Source organism: Citrus clementina, unplaced genomic scaffold, assembly GCF_000493195.1.
Source record: "Citrus clementina cultivar Clemenules unplaced genomic scaffold, Citrus_clementina_v1.0 scaffold_2, whole genome shotgun sequence".
Taxonomy (NCBI): domain Eukaryota; kingdom Viridiplantae; phylum Streptophyta; class Magnoliopsida; order Sapindales; family Rutaceae; genus Citrus; species Citrus x clementina.
Genome location: NW_006262688.1, coordinates 22,989,427 through 23,008,909, shown reverse-complemented (window position 1 = coordinate 23,008,909; position 19,483 = coordinate 22,989,427). Strand labels below are relative to the sequence as shown.

Here is a 19,483-nt window from a genome sequence, read left to right as displayed (position 1 = left end):
CTTCTTTTATTCTTAGAATTTTTTAATTTAGCCAACCGGGGCTACAACCCCCATTGATCACATACTACATCCGCCCTTGCTACTCACACCGTATTTGATGGATAAAAATTCAGTACTGAGCTGAATTTTTGCTGAGTATTGAATTAATAGTTATTAAGTAAAAAAATAAAAAATAATAACTCAAAATAAATCTCGATAATTTATTCAATACTCATGAAAAAAAAAGTCCAGCACTGAATCTTAATTTGTATTTGATATGCGACAACTGAAAAATATTCAATAAACACTTACAGTTTTTATTTGAAAGTTACAATAATTTTATCACACCATTATTATTTTTTTAAAATTATATTTATTATTTATGTTAGAATTATTATTTAAAAATGATACTTACTAAATACGGTCGCCTTTATTTCACGCGGCAACAATTCTAAGCTGAGCTAAGTTTGATGTATTCACTTCAGTTTTTCACAAGCAGTTTAAATTTTATAGAATTGCGTAGGCGGTTGCAGAAACAGACACGAGATTCGCCCATCGCCACTTCATGACTTCATTCACGCAATGGATAAGATCATCAAACATCGCATAAAGCGCATCCACTTTGCCCTTCATGGTATCCTCTGCCGACCCCACCACCTCACCACCGAGATTTACAATCATACTACTCCCGGACCCACTATAGTTTGTACGCATGTGATTTGAGGAATAACTGATAATCACGGTAGGTCCCGTCACCCATGCAGACGTTGCATACTAGGTTTGTCTTGTAGCGGACGGTGTATAAAATAAATACTATAGGACAGATGCAGAGAATCATGTTTGCACATGATGTGGTATTTGATAACGTCATAAGCTGCCTTTAACAAGGAAGCCACGCGGCGTTGCGTCAGATAAAATCAAAGACAAACGGCATGCAACTGGCTTGATTCATGCTTTGCTGTATGCCTATGCCTACCATGTGTTACTAGTATTAGTTTTGGAGATATTATCAAAGAGCCACAAGAAATTTCTTGACTATTATTTTACTATTAAAATTTTCTCACAACTATATTTTATAATTTTATAATTTTATATTTTTATTTTATTATTTTACTACTAAAATATTTCTATTATTAAGAATTATTGAGGTCACAAAGATATTTAAGGATTTTAAAATGAAGTTATTTTCTTAATTTTTATTTTTTTCAAAAAATCGATTTACGAGTCTCTCTCTCTCTCTCTTTTTTTTTTTTTCAATCATTAGAATTTTAAGGGTTTTATTATATGAATCATTTTGGGGTTTTATTATAACTAAACTTAATAGGGAAAATTTTAATTTGATTATAGATGCATGAAAAATTTTCAATTAGTATCACTCTGTTAGAAAACCTAAGGATATTTTAATATAATAAAATTCTAATAACTGAAATAAAAAATAAGTAGCTCGTAAATTAAATGTCTGGAGAAAAATATAAAATTTTAAAAAATTAAGAAAATAACTTTGACTCGAAATTTCACAAATACCATAGTGACCTCAATAATTTTTTTTAAATAATATTAAGATTTTGGTGGTAAAATGATAACAACCAAAATATCAGGTGATAAAATATACTTATAAATTTTTTTTTGTGGTATATGATACATTGAGAACTTTTAGTGGGTATTTAATAACACCCCTTAATTTTATGGATCCATTTGAATTAGCTAAAGTTTTTTTTTTTTTTTACTCTTTTGAGCATTTCGAATGAGATGATTGAGATCGCTTGGGATTGAGATTAATTTTTATTTTTTTATTTTTGGTTGATTGATTGGTAAGAATTTCTTTTCATAAGTTTTAGTTAATGCTTACCAACAAAGCAAATCGAATCTAGGGAAATTTTATTTAGTTAATGAGGTTCACCTAACTGACTCCATCTTGGAATATAGAAAATAACTCAGCCGATTAAACTTGAAAATCTTACCAATCTATCAAAGATTGACTGTTATGCACGCAATAATGTTGACATGGATACACATCACATTTATGTTACATTTATAATTTACAACCGTTACGTCACAAATTTCTAAAGCTGTTCAATATAGTTTCTAAAAATCTTGTTGTACAAATTTAAATCAAGGTAGAAGATGAGATCGCTTATGAAAAACTAAAAAATATAACCAACAATTTGTGACTTTATGAAACACTTAACTAACAATTTGACTTCTATATATATAATCGTCATATATATATATATATATATATATATATGACGATTATATATAACAATTGTAAAGTGACCCTAATAATAGACCACATAATGTGGCCTTGTATTTGTGCCACCTTATGTTATTAATTATTTTTTTTGTTTTAATCACGAGGTATTTTGAGGAGGACCCCAACTGTGGGATGCACCTTTAAACCCGTACCACAACTCAGATTAGAAGTCTCTGTACGAACCGGGAGGCACATGTTCTCCCAACAAATGCGACTTTCCTGCGACTCGAATTGGGGAATAAACTCAGTCCAATCACTTAAGAAGACTCTATTGCCAGTTGAGCCAATACTTTATTAGTACCTTGTGTTATTGATTATTATTAATCCTTTGAATGAATGGCAGATTTTCTTAATAAAAAAATTCACTACTAAATTGTTTCTTAAAAAAGGAAATCACTAATAAATTGAATCAGGATATGAAAAAATTTGTCTCGTTGTCATTGCAAGGTTGAGACTTGTGAGCGTAAATGCATGGATCGTATTCATATATTGGCATTTACTCTTTTGCGTCTTTTAAAGGCTCCCTGTCCCGATAGTGGCGTGGCCTTTTCAGAGGACGAGGTGCTGTGAAATAATGACACATCGCCAGAAGTTAGCACCAAAATTCCTCTATTGTGCCACACGTAGCTAACCAGCTGGCTAAAGATAAAGAAGGTGCAAACCCTTGTCTCTCTGCTCTTCTGGATTAAGCCTCAAATTCGAAGCGAGACAAACACAGCCTTTATTGCTTGCTTTGAAAAAGAAATAAGAAAGAAAGAGCATTTAAATCATAAGTAGCTCTGCAAAAGTACTGAAAAATGTGTGGCGCATTCACCAATCGCCCCAGCTTAACTCAATTGGCTTTGATTGCATTTATAAGCAAACTCGGTCACTTACCAACAAATTCGGCTCAACACGAAAAAAGGCCCAAAGGCAATGCTTTTTGTATTTAAAAAGGCCCAAGTGTCTTAATGCTTGCTGGGTCCATTAGCCTTTAAACAATATCTTTGGCAAAATCAAATTAATTAAATAAAAATTTTAAAAAAATTGCTAGATCAGCAGTGTTATTCAAATAATACTGTAGTCTCAATGATAGCAGGCACAACATTTGCCAAATACTGCACAAAACGCTTATAAGTTTATATATTATACACAGCACACACGATGAAATTTTAAGGAACTACAACACGTGTGGACTCAATAGTGCGACTTAAGTACCACTCTTTTTAACTTGAAGAGGCCAGGACAATCTCCTATTGTTTGTGCCATCAGACTGACTGAGGTCACTCACTTCACTAATTGCATCCTCTGCTTCTTGCCGCCCTAGTTCTTGTCTTCTTAGATTTCTGATAACCAAGTCATCAAGGCTTGATTCGTTTGTCCAAGGAGGTGGAGTTACACAATCAGAACCACCTGGTACTCTTTGTGAGGAATTGTTATCTGGTGTTATCGGCAATGATGAGGCAGAATCACCAACCCTTAGATGTTGTAGAGTTGCAAATGATTCTCTCATGGCAGACATGGCTTCAAAGAAACGGGTGCATGATGCTAGAGCAACAGGAATTGGGCGAAGCATCTCCTGCACCAAGAATGTAAATTTAACTAGTTAATGATTCAAGAAAAAGGGAAAAAATTCAACTACTTCAAAGAATATCATTGATGTTTCCAGAAAACTTGAAATTTTTTTACTGTATTATCATTCTTGCATTACAAGAAAATTAATCAATACTAGATCACTACCATTTTCTTAAGCTTGACAACAGATTGCATTAGTAACCTGACCAAAAACTTAAAAAGGAACTAAAAATATGACCTCTTTAAATGTCGACAAGTTCCCTTAATTATAGCAGTCCACACAGAGTTATGTATTTGAGAGTCGTAATTTAGATGTAAAACTGAAATGAAATTATGTACAAAAAATGAAAAAATTTGTAATGTGTGTGGGTTTGGATTAATGATGATCGATATTGTACTCTGACGTCGATATAAACAAACAAATGCTTCATGAGCATACCCCCCAAATTGATGGAGGCTCCTTAAAGCTCTGACTCCATTGGAAATCTGCAACTGATGCTGTCAAGGCTCCATAATCACTAGCAGCTTTCATCAGTAATTCAGAAAATTGTTTCTGCAAAAAACCACAAAAGATGCACCCCTAAGCAAAACATATTCTACTTCCCAAAAGACTTGAGCACTGAAATAGTTATTCAAGATTCTTCATGAAGTACATTAGAGACAACATGGCCTATGCGGAAAGAACATCAAAACACTGCTTGAAACAGGGAACTACATCAGTTGATTCAAAAGTCATCTAATTACTCATCATTTGATATTAGGCAATAATGTTTAATGAAGAAAGACCATTTTTACTCAAACTCTACACATGGAAGGGTGAAAGCCAGTGCCTGTTCTCTTTCACTCCAGGACACCATATACTTGAAATGTAAAAGGTGAGGATTTATGTCATGTTAAAATTATGGACTTATAATTAATTCTAAAAATTTAACTGTCAGCAATTATATAGAAAAATTGTACTCAATAGAAGCAAACATATGATCTTACTGTACTATATATGACTTGGATATAGTAACTCAATGGATCAATCCAAGCACAGAGCCATATCATCTACAGAAGAAGAATATTTTACTGTCTTTAAGGAAATTATGAGGACATGGGTCAAACAAGTACAACGACAAAGAGAAGTTACCCATAAATTGCCAGAATTTGAACCTAAATTTGATTGGCTTTTTGAACATGTAATCACAAGCGTTGAAATTGAATCCACAGTCCCTCAAAACCAAAGTCAACCTACCTAAATCTTTTACTCCAAATTCAGAACTCTATAAATGTTTCTTGGAAAGTGTGATCTAACTAGTTTTAATTCAGAGGTAATCTAACTTGTCGATTCACAGTCAACAAAACCAAGTTTCTAATAAATATGAGATTCCACTCTGCTTTGGGTAAAAAAAATGCAGTTCACTCGGTCACCAGCCTGATATTCTGCTTCCACAGGAATGCAATCCAGTGAATAGGGTTGTTGAAGACGAGCTATAATGCGATCCTGGCATCATTTACAAATAGCAGAATGTCAAATGAGATAATGAGAAGGCAATAGAAAAGAATAATTTTGGACAGAGCAAAATTTCTTCTAGTGACCAACATAGTTCTAGTTGCAAGTTTCATGATTGATATTAGATCTAAGTTCCATACTGATGGACTCATATAAACAATATACGAATATAATTCTCATTTTCCCATATGGCACACAGCAAACTTCTACGCATCTCATAAAATTTTGCAAATTTGTAATGTTCGATTCAACAATTTAGACTTCATGCTATCTAGATACCACAACAATTTCAGTAACCAGAGGAAGAAAACAACTACTATCTCCACGAGGAGGTATCTCATGAACGAAACTGCAACCTCTATCACAGTCCATGAAACTTCAGCATATTCAAGTAAAAAAGCCAGCAATGCTATTAGATAAATTACCTTATTCTGAATAACATCTTTCAGTATCGTAGTGATCCTTGAGAGAGTTTCAATCTTCTTTTGCATTTCACTCACATGTGTCAAATGTGCCACATTTTTATCATCCTAAGATCCAAACATATAAAACATGAAGCAGCTCAGCAACAAAAATACCAAGCATCCATTGATGATCACAAGTGATTTTAATTCATTTTTCAGCATTGTCTAAATACAAAATAATCCACCTTTCGACCTTGAAGTTCCACTTGCAGATCAGCTATCTTTCTCTGTACAGCTGTTAGCTCTCTTAACACTCTTATCAAGTCATCACCTTTTTCACCATTAGCGCACAAGTTTTGAAGCTCTTCCTACATAACAATCCCAAGTTCAAATTTTGAAGCATGCATATGAAAATCGACCAACCCATTAGAAAACCCAACTAATTTAAACAACTAATTCCAGTGGGTTACAATTTACACAAATGTCAGATACTAATCAATTACATTCTTATAAAACGTAAAAAAGAAAAAAAAATCTTATAAAACAAAAATGGGCCTTTTCAATACTTCTTAAAAAATCTAAGCAAATATGGATAAGCTGAAGATGAATGCGAATAATTCATTAAAAAAAAAGTGTGCGCAATTGAGGAAGTGGGTACCTGAGAAGGAGGTGGGGCGACGGAAAAGCCAAGATCGGCAGCGATGGAGAGAGCATCGGACATGCCTCCGATGCGTCTAAGAGGTTTCTTCCCAACCCAGGTGCTGCCCGTGTCACTCCCCATTGACATTTTCCTCCAACCCAAACACGGTCTTCTTTTTCTCCAAAAGCGTCTTGCTGATATATGGGATGATTGGGGACGGCCAATAGAAATTTTGAATTGCCGTCGACGGCAAAAGCTTCTACTTTACTGTTGGTTGAGTTTGAAATTATCAGACAAGTCCTGTTATTTTGAAATAATAACTTTACAGTATACCACTTGTTTAACAGTTGCCCCTTTGGTTATTACCCTGCCTTCCCGGGGAAAAAAGGAAAAAATTCTTCGCTTTGAGCCCAAAACCTTCAGGGGCCTAGACAGGTTTTGGTCCAATAAGTAAAGGACCAATGGACCCACAAAATAAGGCCCATCACTATTGCTTCACGGTCACCACCGAAATTCTTGGTTCTAGGGTTTTATTTTTCGTGCTGTCTCCTCTATATAAGCCCCCTTCTCAGCCTCCCTCATCAATCTCTGTCTAGGATTCTTAGCTTCCTCCACTTTAATTCAAATGTTTAGCGTTTCAAAATCGTTTTCTTTTTCACCAGGGCGTTTTTATTAAGAATTTATCCCGATGAGGAAGCAGACCCAATTGATAGGAAGTGCCGTATGACACTTATAAACAGCAGTGGTAACGTTCAGGATCCCCAATTCTTCCCATCCACCAGTCACTTGCTCTCTGATTCGTCTTCCTCACGGGATTCGCTCTCTAAGGGTTCTGTGATTGGTCGGGACCTTTTGGGCTTTCCTTGTTCTTCCGCTGTGTGTGTGATTTGAAACGGGACCCTGAGGGCGTTTTTCTCCTTTTCATTTTATTTATTTATTTATTTATTTCACCAGGTTCAATGCCACGTCGCCGGTAGCTTACGAGCGTTGACCGGCGATGCTATGATTGGACCGAAAGCAATTCCATGTTTCGCTTTGCTGATAGGAACCTGTGGACTCCAGCTTTCGTTAGTCTACGGAGCCGTTTATGGCGATTACATTTTTAATATTTATACAAGTTAGCTTAGCTTCTTTCGAACTTTAGTCGAAGCCTATGATGATTATCGATCTTTAAGTTGGAATTACCGGCTGAATTTTGATTGATGTGTAAAAGACTGCTGTCTGAGGCTTCCCTCAACAATACAACTTTTTTTTTCCAATTTAACACTAATTTTCTTTATATTTGAATTTGTGGTGGTTTTCCTCAATAATACATAAGTGGTGGTTGTATAAGTGGTGGTTCTATTATTAAGGATACGCAATTTATAATTGAATTCGAACAAAATGTGATTTAGTCCCAGAATCTAAATCAAGTTAGAAAATTTCAATTCCATGATATACAGAAAGAACAAAATCAACTGATTTCCTTTTATTTTTCCATCTACAGAAAAGATCATTCATGGGATCAATTGTTGTTCTACAATCCTAACCTAGGCCACGTTAACATGGCCTACAAAAAATTGAGCTGAATATCTGCTGCATGATAATGGACATAGAACTCAGGAAGGAAAATGGGCAGGCATGGTTAAACTGAATTGGTATATAGCAGAAGGAATCAGCTTGCTTTAGCTGCTTTATAATTTATTTTGACGGAGACTAGCTCGCACGCTATGTGGGGGGAAAGAACCTGTTGAGATTGAACGGCAAAGTGTAGAATTCTTCATTTCTGTTGTCGCCTCTGAATGTTCTGAACTTTACCCACCATGGCATTCCCCTATCTTTCTTTGATTTCTCAACCTCTAAGGTGTTGTCGAGGAATACAGCCACGATTAAACCCACTGTTGGTGGCGATGAGAATATGGTATTCAAGAAAGCATTGAACTGCAAATAACAAAATGTAGTTTGTAAAGCTGCTTGTGATGTGGGAAGTTCTAACAATTTGAACATCTATACCCACCCATCCAGCGTTGGTATGGACAAGACCATGGTGCTGCGGATTCCAATATTCATTGAAAAATTGTGGGATGGATATGCCGAGGAAGAGTGAGAGCCCAGTGATCACAAGGTTTCTCATGCAATTCATGTTTGTGAATTGAAGAAATGATAAGCCAACTGAAGCTGGAAGCAAGGAAGGATATGATTATGTCATTGATGAGGGGGAAGAAAGTAATCAAAAGGATTTCTTAGATGAACGTAATTCCGTACCTACTAGCCCAAAGAGAACACAGTATAATGCAGCAAATATTGGAATGGGTATAGATGCAAACACAGCTCCAAATTTTCCTGTGTGAATAAGATATCACATTTACAGAAAGCAATTTAATAAATCCCAAATTGTTAATTAAGAAAGGAGAAATGCATTTAGCCCGATGGTGTTATCAGAACAAGCCAGAGTACCATTAAGCAAACAGATAAGCAGTCTCTCAATTTTCACGTGTCTAAGAAGTAGCACAAACCTAAGCAGGAGAAAAATATCATGAAGCCTGCAGAAATTTGAACAACTCGACGACTCCCAACTCGAGTCAGACCAAGAAGTCCCACATTTTCCCTGGAAACATTGGCATGACTTCTGGTAAATTTGTATTATATAGACAAGGACATAACATAACAATATATCAATGCAACAAGCTGCATACAGCTTATTACTAATTTAGGAGCGCATCTTACACAGAAACAGTAGATCCAGTGCCTGTCCCAAAAAGACCATCAAGCAAAATTCCAATTCCCTGCCAAAGGGACAATACTACAGTGAGAGTTGGGAATACTTAAAGCAGATGGTAAGCATGATGCACGTGCCATAGGATGATGTAAGGACAGTCTTGCTGTCTTTTTTAACTCATAATATTGCATATTCAATACGATGTAATGGAAAAAAAAAAAAAAAAACCTTTTAACATCATTACTGCATATTTTGTGCTTCCCTTCCTATACTCAGATATCTTTCCTTAGTATACTCAGATTTCAAAAAATCCAAAATTCCTCTGAGCTAAAGCATAAAAAATCTTTCAAAATTTTGACGAGGAATGTTTATATATCTCAATAAATATAAATCCATTCGAACAGACAAAACTCTACTTCTTTGGACATTCATAACAACTAGGGCCTTATCAGCACAATTGCTCATTTCTCATGGGCATAATTTACACCACTATCTCTTAAATGTTGTGATGAAATTGAAAATATCATATGCCTAAGTAAATATGCGGAGTAAGTGACAATTAACAAAACCAGCTCACCTGCCAACCAATGCCACGGCTCAATACATAAGCAGGAGGTGGAGTGGCAATCGCCAACCGAGATGCAGCCTTGTATGCTCCAGTGGACTGCAGGTTGAAAAGCAATTTTATCAAACCCAGAAGCAATCTATTAAAAAATTACTACTATGATACTCCGAAGGAGCCACATTTCAAACAAGTATAGCCAAAGAGAATATTCAGATGAAACCATTTCAGTTGAGTAGTACCCTAGCATTTTGATAGCTAAGGATATACCTCAACCATAGATACAAGAACTGCAGACATCATAGCAAATGAATGGCCTGCTGAAAATGTTGGTGGGCCCCACTGTAGGGGATAGGGGAACTTGAACCTGAAAAAACAATATACATAAAATTGCAGAACTAGGGAAAAACAAAGTAATCCGAGAGAACTGTGAATTGATTAGTATACCATGGGGCAGTAGATATAAGATTTGCCCTGTCAGTACGGCAACTTATTTGAGTTGTATATGGTTTGCCTCGATAAGCCCCACTGGCAGTTAAGATAACAGAGTAGATCCAAATGATTGTGACAGAGATTAATACTGGAAATCGTTCAAATATTGGAAGATCTCGAAATGGTCTCACATGCTTCAGGTACTGTGATGTCAAAAACCCATAAACTCTGTTAGGGAAATAAGCAATAATCATGTTCGTAGATTTTACCCAACACGATATACAACCCACTCACCTGTGACAAGCCAATAACCAAGAGCAGCATTGGTATCCCAATTTCCACACAATTTCCCAGCTGCAAAAAGAAAAATGTGTGGCAATGGTAAATTATAGCCGGTTCTGAATACAATGAACTAATAATAGCTTATGACACAAAGAACAACGTGTTTTACATTATTCAGTGATCTTTAACATTCTTCTGGTTGGAACTGAATTGTTGTCGCCCAGGATTTTTTTTAAAAGAAGAAAAATTTAAATCTTAATAGTTTCATCAAAAAAATAAAGACCTTGCATCACAAAGTTGAAAAATCAGAATGTCATAACTTTTTTGTCTCAGCAAATTGAATAGTAGCAACCAACATCAAATTCTTGTTTTTAAATAGCTTTCAAGACATTTTAGGTGTTAGGAATGCATAGTAATACGAACCAAAGGAAATCCCCGTTGAAACAGTCCCAAGCCAACTAATCCAACCACAGGCGCAATTCCAAGAGGACTGAAGAACCTGCAAGAAAGACCAGTATTAAAGTCAAGAATATGATCATACAGAGATGACCACTTTCGTCAATGTTTCTGCTGCTAGTGTACCGTGAAAAGAGGCCCCAAACTTGACTGTAACCGAGGATGATTTGTATGCTTGAAGCTACAATTAGAGCCCCTTGGATAGCTCGCATTGTTTGTATAAATCTCTGCAAACATTCATGGTGGAAAACCTCATTCAATGGATGTCATCAAATGGGAAAGTTTGATTTCTAAGAAGGCAACAAATTCGTAAGGATTATTCCAGATGGGGCTCTGGCTGAAATTGACACCAACAATCAAGCTAAGCAAATCACTCTTTAGAGAGTTTTTGTGTGTATGAGGCAAAGTTTTCCAAACATTGTTGTCCAAACATTGGCAAACTTACTTCGTGATCATCTGTTATCCGTTGCAGTGAGGAGTCATTTATAATATAAGCTATGGGAATGACATACGCAAAGGAGCCTCCAACAACAGCTGGCAACCGGGTTCCGAAAAGTGCTTGGAGAAGTGTATTAATGCCAGATACAAAGAGAAGAGTCTGTATTACCCGTGCTTTGTCCCCCTGGTTGCGTAAGCAAGAATTAGTCAGGGAGAAAAAAGTGCTAAAACAGAAGCAGGGAAAAGTTAGATGAAAAGGCCAATAACAGACCTACCAACGTTACAGGTCCCACCAAGATCTTCTAGGCTAAAATTCAACCATATACAATAACCACAACAATGCAATCTACAATTGCTTTTGGACAAAGAAAGAAAATATGGTGCTAAGCAGTCAAGCTTTTGAACCGGGGAATTTTGACCTAGAGCATCATTGGTGGGACATGATAGTCAAAGTACAAGGTTTTTCACTTATCTCCTTTGGGTATGTCAGGATGCCAAGCATGAACATACTTGTGAAAAACGTAGAAATTGTGTTTGAAAGGAAAAAAAAAAAGTTTGACAGAAGAGGAGCTTACATTACTTCCGCCCATTGCATGTACGAGTAAGGTAGGGATCATTACACTTGTGCCCAGCATCAGTATGTAGTTTTGAAATGCTAACAGAATAGTTTCAGCTGCAAGACAACGCTTTCATTGTAAACAAAGATGAGAGAGTAAAGAAATTAGATCAAACACGCAGACATCTAATCTTCACGATGATAAATGATGAAACTTGTGGGTTTTACATCCATACAATGATGCTATCTCTTATGAATGCTCTACAAGAACCTGCTTTATTCACTAAAAAAATTAGCTTCTAGCAATGATAACAATAAGGTCTTATCATATCTGCTAGAACTTGGTGCAAAATTGAAATTTCTTTATTTATTACACTAATGCAGCAAAAGCCACTCATTCCCAATGCTCCTTTCTATGGTTTAACTACATTGCTGCTCCGATCATCCACCACATAATTTAAAGATTGCATGAGATATTGGAAGAATTTTCAAATCAGCATCAATAAATCATACTATACAAGCAAGAAAGATGTAAAAAACTTTAAAACAAAATGTAATGAGGCCACAGTGTCATGATTCACAACAGATGCAGGAGGTTAAGACTTAAGATTGAGTGTAGGGGTATAATTGTAACTACAAACAACCTTTACCAAACCCAGCGGAAAGGAACATTTGAAAAACCTGAAATGTCGCCATATAAAATGGAACCAAACTCTTAAGAGTCTTCTGCTTCATCATTTTGCAGTTACTAAGCAACAGAACAGAGTACCAAATAAACAAATATAAGAGTTAAAAAGAAAATACAAACATATTCACTTAAAAAACTTCTTGCATCAAACTGACGAACAGAAGTTGCAGAATAATCTTGCTCTCCTCCGTCATCTTCTACTAATGCAGTTCTTTAGTGAAAGAACAAATGTTTAGTTTTCTTTCTGGTGAGACCGAGTTAGAGCAATGCCATTAATACAGGCCTCAAGTGAGACGGCAGAGCAGGGGACAAGCCACTAAAGACTGAAACAACTCTACTCAGTTTCGTCTACTTCAAATACCCACAACCAAAAGACAAGCCCATTTTCAATCTAACATCTTGAGAACTCATAAAATAAGTATCACGCAGGCAACAAGAGATAATCAAGCAAAAGGAAAGGACACGTACCCCAAGGAGGGTTAGAGTCTATGCAGTACTCAAGGTCTTGAAGCTGATCCATTGGAGGGTGGCTATACTCTGCCATTTGCTATAACTCTTTGAGAAATGAACCCAAAGAAGAAGCAGAGATGAAGGAAGATGAAGATGAAGTAGAAGAAGAAGAAGAAGAAGAAGACGAGGAAGCAGAGTAACTGAGAACAAAGTAAAGTGCAGATATAAAGTGAACTAAAGTTGGCATAATATTAAAAAGAAAGGAGAGAAAAAAAAAAAAAAAAAACACAACCCCAAAAAGAACAATATGCAAAGCAACGGAAAACTTCCCGGATGACGCCCCTCTTCTGTCGTCGATGAGCATGTTTTTTGAAAATAGTGTCATAACTGCATTCTTAACCTTGGTTTTTAATTTATCTACGAAATTGCCATTCAGGTCAAGTCCACTATTTTTTCCTGAATAGTCAATCGCCAAATTTTAGTTTACAACATCATCCAGTGCCTTCTTTTGTGATTAAAAAAAAAAAAAAAAAAACTTTTTAAGGTAGTTACTTACTTCCTTTCATAAGTCAGCCTCATTGTATGCATTTGACTCTAAAGTAAAGAACCGAACTAAAAAAAGAATGAATTAAACCAACCCGTTTGATTTTTATTTTTTATTTTTTTATTTTAGTCCCAGTTTTTAGTGATTTTCGTTTATTCTATGTGGGTGAATTGAAACACAATTTGAACCGATTAATTTTTAGTTTAGTTCTGTATAATTTGTCAACACTTAAAAAACGACACTGACTCATAACTCAACTCTATAATATTGAATACGGCAATTTAATGCTAAAATACTACTTAATAGAATACGTTAATTTAATGCTTAAGTACTTAATAGAATACGGCAAGTTAATGCTTAAATGATACCTCCATTACTATTATTAAGCTACAAGCTAAATTAAACTCAGATCGTGATATTTTCATTATATACATAAAACAGACGGATATGTTTCATAAAGTGGTGGTGTCAATGTTACATTTCGATTGAAATAATTAAAATCGGTTTTTCTGAAATAAAGAAAATACTAGAATGAAACCATATATATATATGGATCTCTCTAAGTTACATGCATGTACCTTATATCCCTCTCACATGAATAGTGAGTGGACCCACATCATTCACTATTCATGTGAGAAGGGTGTAAGGTACATGCATGTAACTTAGCATTAGTTTATATATATATATATATATATATTGTACAGATGGAGTGGGGTCTAAATTCTAAAAATGAAATAAAAGTAAAAGTACAGCCGAGCTGTTAAATACGCAATCACCATGCCACGAATGATTGACAGCTGAATGCTACCATATCTGTAGGTACTGGCCCCACGTAATTACTATTTGGTAGCCGTTGAAAGCAGCAATGGATGATGATCAATCAACGTGAGCCCTCCGATTGGTGGAGTAGATCATTGGAAAACCATAGAGACAAAGCAAAAAGTGCTGCAAGAACTGTACCCATCGGAATAGTAAGTTTTCAAAATCGTTGATGGGGCAAAAAGCTTTTGGCTTTGGGTAGGTCTGCAAATGAAGCGCAGTATTAAATTTGTTTTCAGGTGAAATTGACTGGACTTAAATGATATGCCAGACGTCGCAGCTGTTTGAATAGTTTTTCAACCGGAGATTTTTTAAATTATTAAAATAAATATAAATTAAAAATAAAGAAAAGTATATATTTCCACAATATTATATAATAAAATATACTGTATATTACAGTATGTATTTTTCTTATTTTTTAATTTATTTTTTATTTTAATACCTCAAAGAATTCTTTATTGAATAATGACTTGCAATTGCAGTAGTAGTTATGTACGTGAATAGTTGTATTTGCCAGTGCATTATAACCATCATTGTGGCAATGAAGCTTACAAAGAGCATACTTCATGAGTAATGTTACTCTCTAAACTATATTGCAAATAAGATTCAAATGTTTGATTTATAAAATTAATATGAATTATTTTTTCCTAATATGTTGTATCAACTTAGCCCCTAATTGAAATTGAGGTTGGGTATTTAAAAGTTAAAAGTTACAGTACTAAAGTGTTTAGTAAACACTAACTATTTTAATTTGTAAATTAAGCTGATTAAATGTTACACTTGTATAATAAAAAAAATTATTATATCTTTATTAATTTTATCAAAATTATTATTTATAAATTATATTTACTATATATTGTTAATTTTTATTTCATTATTATAATTTTTTTAATAGAAATATAGCACCTCAATACTAAATATTACAATAATTAAAACAAATTTTAAAAGATTTTATAAGTTGAACCTCCTAACAGTCTTGAATCATTGCGCAAAAATGCTGTCTATCAATTACATCCAGACAATATAGCCTCGTCACTTTGATCCTTGTAAAGGAAGCATGGGTTCGGTAAATAGAGTCTTCTCATATTAATATTGATGGGATGGGAGAATTTTAATTATGAAATCGGAAAAAAAAAAGAAAAGAAAGAAAGGCTAACTTTCAGGTTATATTAGGCAAATGCTATGTTACAATTAATGTAACATACACACTCAACAACAACCACATAAATTGTGTGGGTCCATTATTTGTGTGGTTGCTGTTGAGTGTGTATGTTACATTAATTGTAACATAGGGGCTTCCGGTTATATTATCTATTTAAAAAAAAAAATTAAAGAAAACTGTATTTAATATTTTGCATGGCATACAGTTGTGTTTTGTGCTGCGAATAAAAAGAGAGGGAATATGTGCTGAACAAGTAAAAAGATAAGTGGGGCTGCAGGCAAGCTTTTGAAAAACGTAAAAAAGTGAGGGTAAAATAGTGAATAATTGGAAAGAGAAGGGTAGATTGTTAAGGAAGGAACAGTGTAATGTGAATTTGTCAAATAAGTGTGAGGTTGCACGTGCGGCACAAAGCTTTGAGTTGGCACCTAAATTAAAATTCCCCCCCACCCACGATCTTTACATCCCCCTCAAAATCCGATTCCCATGAAATTGAATTGATTTATGAAACAAACAAAAACCCCATCTCAAAAGAAACCCAATCATGTTTTTTCGATTTCTTGGTCTTCTATTTTCAAACTTCTCTATTCTCAAGATAAGAATCTTTGTGCTCGTTTTATTTCTTAATTATAAGAGAGATTGTTGGAAATTCAAATTTATTGTAATAGCAAGATGTATTTGTTGAGATATGCATATACATATATAGTAAGATTTAGAATTCATTGGATGGTTTTATAGATGACTGGTGGAAGCTTTACTATATGTCAATCTATAATGCTCTTTCTTATATTTTTGTGTCAAAAACGTTGAATCAAAATAAAAAATATATTAGAGATATAGATATTGTTGAGGTTGAGCTTTATGTTTTGGTATTCGACTTGTTAGAGAAACTAATTTATTTTCTTTGATAGTTAAGTGTGACTCATTGTATGTTGTTCAGTTGATCCTAATATTTGATATACTCGCACGGAGTTATTAAATATTGTTTATGATGTTGAACACTTACTTGTACTAAAGTAGGATTTTCATAATTGTCATATCTTAAGGATTTATAATCAAACTGTTAATGCTTTAACTTATTATATTTTTTTACTGTTCTGATTTTCATATATGGTTGGAGGTTTTTCCTCCTCAAATGTCTTCTTATCTTTGAGAATTTTTTTTTTTACCGAAAATAAATGAGGGTTCTATTAAAAAATTATAATGTACTATGAACAGATACGGTATAATTTCATTTTGAGATAGAATCCTTACTAAGAAGTTTAATTTACAAATCGATTATTATTTTCCGCAATCAAACTCATAGGATGGTTTAATTGAGAATGATGTATTCTATTCCCTTAAAAATATTCCTCGTACTATGGACTATGGTAGTAATCTCAATTACAAGAAGAAAATAAGGAATTTGGAACTGGATAAAATTACACCTAAATATTGAAAAATGTAAAATCAATGTGAATTTGGCTCAAGGTCAATAAAGAAAAACCTACGTCTCAAGAATAGAAAACTGATTTGATTTGCTTTCCGGCCTCATTGAATTGAAAAGAATAAACAAAAGAAGTCGACAACTTTTTATTAAATAAAATAAATATGCATTAAAGTTCCATTTAGTCCATAAGCCATCGATATTAAAAAAATCAAATCCAGTATTTTATACTAGCTCATTTGGAATAACTTAAATCGGCTTCCAAGCACCACGAGCCAAGCGATCACTTTTCATCGCACTGCCGGAATAAAATTAAAAATAACAATCCCTATCCCTTATTACCAAAATGCCAACAATTAAAGTGCACAATCATTTAATATTCACAAATTCTAATTTACAGGCTCATACGATTAAATAAATAATATCGAATGTGTGCCCTCTTCTTCTTCTTCTAATTGATCACCCAACACTTAACAAATGAATCACACATGATAGGAGGCATAATATTCGACCTAATGTTACATGCAATGATGCGCAAAATTTGTTAAAAAAAAAATAATTATTATTATAATTCTGTTGTTTCTGATTGAAGTGGGAAAATTTAAACAAAATTAACAGAAAAATCAGTAAATCTTAATCTACTACTGCTACTCTAAAACTTCATCCTGCTGCTGTGACAATAGTACTTTGAGTTTCTTAATTTTGATTTCTCCGCCTTCTGGCAATGACCCATGTGACTGCTTCCAAAATAACGGAAAATGCTACCAAGACAATAAGATCGTACGCAAGCACAAGCCAAGAGCCAAATATTCAGAGGGTTCAGGATGTCGAAACCTTAAAGATGTTGATGGTGCATGATATAATGATAGCGTATCCAACAGAATAGTCATAAAAGATCCACCAAATTCTGTACTCGTGCTCCTTATTTGGTCTCAATTACGACAAGAACAAGTAGTATCCCAACTGTCCTGTGAATAGAATGTTGGAAGCTATGAGATTTATTGCCAAGATAAATTCCTGTCGCTGCTTCCGGCCATACCAAGTGAGTAAGCCAAGCTTTGGCATATGTATGATGTGAGCATAAAACCAAGCAGCATCAGCTGATTCGAAGACCTTCACGCGCCTGGCATCGAGAAGCCCCAACTAACCGTGTTTATGATTCCACGAACCTGCTTGAATCCATACTCGAGATTCCACCTTTGGCTGCCGTAACTTTCCCTGGAGTAATATCCAAAGTAGCCATTGATTTGACACTGTCGCCGCTGATAGGATTCATGCCAAGATTATTGTCACCACGCACATGACCTTCTTGTCACAAGTGGCTCAGCGTGGTCATGTTCTTTAGAAGCACCATACATCGTCATGCGTGTACTACCATCTGGTTATTGGTAATAATTTATTTCCGACGGAAAATGTTCTTGGTAACCATATTAGGCTCCGTTTGGTACAGCCTATTAAATAGAGCTTATACCAATAGAGTTTTTGGACAAAAAGTCATTGGGTGTTTGGTTGTCAATAAAAAAAGTATTTTTGAACCATTAAACTGTATGATATTTTTTATATTATATATTTTTAAAAAAGTTCTATAGCCTCTACTCCCAAAAGCTCAAATTTTGGGCTTTTACTAGTAGAGGTAAATTAGCTTATTTAAGCTAAAAAAATTCTATTAAAAAAATAATCAAACACCATAAAAAATTTTAAAAAGTGCTTATACGATTAAATAAGCACTTATGACTCTTAAATAAGCCATACCAAACAAGCACTTAGTCCGTCATAAAATAGTATACCTACCATTTTTTTCGGTAATAAGAACAAATTTGGTAGGTAAACATATTAACAAGCGAATTTATCCCCAGTCATAAGAGAAAATTCCGTAGGTACAATTATTAACTAGGAAATTTTTTCCTCACTAGTAAATATTTCCAAGGGAATTTTGACGTTCATTTCCATCGAAACCTAAATACCAATGAATTTTATTGATTGATCGGCTTCGGCATTAAGTGATTGGAAACTAGGGATGGCAATGGGGAGGGGAGGGGAGGGGACCAATCTCCCCATACCCATCCCCGATATTTTGCATATGTCCCCGTCCCCTCCCCGTCCCCGTCAGAATTGCTTGAGAGAATCCCCATCCCCTCCCCGAATAATAACAGGGGATCCCCGAGGGTCCCCGGTCCCCGAATAACTAATAGTCTAATACATTTTTTTATTTTCGATTTTAAATTAATCATATTAAAATAAACTCATACCGCTATTGTAAGCTCGTAACCAACTTTGACAGCACATTAAGGCCTCCAATGTGCTTGGATGAAGTTTGTTATGGTATGGGCTCACAACTCTACCACTAGTGTTAAAAGCTGATTCAGAAGCAACTGTTGTAATTGGAATTGCCAAAATATCTCTAGCAATTCGAGCTAATGTAGGATACCTATTAGCATTTGTCTTCCACCAACTCAAAATATTAAAATATTCCATCCGAGGTATAACTTTCTCATCCAAATATGAATCTAATTCATCTGCAACAACTGCACAATCTCCATTGTTTACATAATCATCAAAACCTGTCATCCATTTGGTTGCTTTCTTATAAGAATCCCCTGTAGATCTAGTAGAAGAACTACTACCAGTATAATCAAAGTAATAAACA

At 34.7% G+C, this 19,483-nt stretch overlaps 2 protein-coding genes, 3 non-coding genes and 1 pseudogene across 6 annotated transcripts; 3 read left to right on the top strand and 3 right to left on the bottom strand.

The window, feature by feature from the left end:
• Nucleotides 1-3,176: 3,176 nt before the first annotated feature.
• LOC18050515 (AUGMIN subunit 2) lies at nucleotides 3,177-6,632 on the bottom strand. Its single transcript, XM_006447577.2, has 6 exons — nucleotides 6,345-6,632; nucleotides 5,932-6,054; nucleotides 5,708-5,812; nucleotides 5,205-5,273; nucleotides 4,227-4,340; nucleotides 3,177-3,791 (listed from the first exon to the last, which is right to left on the bottom strand). Exons 1-6 carry the CDS (start codon nucleotides 6,471-6,473, stop codon nucleotides 3,423-3,425), a joined length of 909 nt encoding a protein of 302 aa, XP_006447640.1. The 5' UTR covers nucleotides 6,474-6,632; the 3' UTR covers nucleotides 3,177-3,422.
• A 150-nt stretch (nucleotides 6,633-6,782) lies between these two features.
• LOC18050943 (nucleobase-ascorbate transporter 1) lies at nucleotides 6,783-13,046 on the bottom strand. 2 transcript variants are annotated; one of them, XM_006447576.2, is made up of 14 exons: nucleotides 12,907-13,046; nucleotides 11,770-11,867; nucleotides 11,202-11,378; nucleotides 10,883-10,983; nucleotides 10,724-10,799; nucleotides 10,313-10,372; nucleotides 10,034-10,221; nucleotides 9,857-9,953; nucleotides 9,602-9,688; nucleotides 9,033-9,091; nucleotides 8,822-8,913; nucleotides 8,571-8,648; nucleotides 8,323-8,483; nucleotides 6,783-8,246 (listed from the first exon to the last, which is right to left on the bottom strand). In XM_006447576.2, exons 1-14 carry the CDS (start codon nucleotides 12,980-12,982, stop codon nucleotides 8,034-8,036), a joined length of 1,563 nt encoding a protein of 520 aa, XP_006447639.1. In that variant the 5' UTR covers nucleotides 12,983-13,046; the 3' UTR covers nucleotides 6,783-8,033. The 2 variants fall into 2 exon arrangements, with proteins under 2 accessions (XP_006447639.1, XP_024047532.1); XM_024191764.1 differs by lacking the exon at nucleotides 12,907-13,046 and adding an exon at nucleotides 12,125-12,143.
• LOC112101371 lies at nucleotides 7,010-7,076 on the top strand. Its single transcript, XR_002907498.1, has one exon. It is a non-coding gene; the product is annotated as a small nucleolar RNA U49 (small nucleolar RNA).
• On the top strand, nucleotides 7,280-7,428 carry LOC112101369. Its single transcript, XR_002907496.1, has one exon. It is a non-coding gene; the product is annotated as a small nucleolar RNA snoR2/U65 (small nucleolar RNA).
• On the top strand, nucleotides 7,474-7,559 carry LOC112101361. The gene has a single exon (XR_002907488.1). It is a non-coding gene; the product is annotated as a small nucleolar RNA snoR77Y (small nucleolar RNA).
• A 4,437-nt stretch (nucleotides 13,047-17,483) lies between the features above and the next one.
• Nucleotides 17,484-18,223, bottom strand: LOC112100984 (annotated as a pseudogene).
• Between the last annotated feature and the right edge of the window lie 1,260 nt (nucleotides 18,224-19,483).

Excerpts from the sequence above, each read along its gene's own strand:
- LOC18050515 (XM_006447577.2), bottom strand. The coding sequence starts at position 6,473 with ATGTCAATGGGGAGTGACACGGGCAGCACCTGGGTTGGGAAGAAACCT. Across the intron at positions 5,813-5,931 it reads TGGAACTTCAAGGTCGAAAG|GATGATAAAAATGTGGCACA; the intron begins GTGGATTATTTT and ends TTTGGATCTTAG. Across the intron at positions 5,274-5,707 it reads AAGATGTTATTCAGAATAAG|GATCGCATTATAGCTCGTCT; the intron begins GTAATTTATCTA and ends AAATGATGCCAG.
- LOC18050943 (XM_006447576.2), bottom strand. The coding sequence starts at position 12,982 with ATGGCAGAGTATAGCCACCCTCCAATGGATCAGCTTCAAGACCTTGAG. Across the intron at positions 11,379-11,769 it reads ATGCAATGGGCGGAAGTAAT|GGGGACAAAGCACGGGTAAT; the intron begins GTAAGCTCCTCT and ends TTACGCAACCAG. Across the intron at positions 8,914-9,032 it reads ACTGGATCTACTGTTTCTGT|GGAAAATGTGGGACTTCTTG; the intron begins GTAAGATGCGCT and ends CAATGTTTCCAG.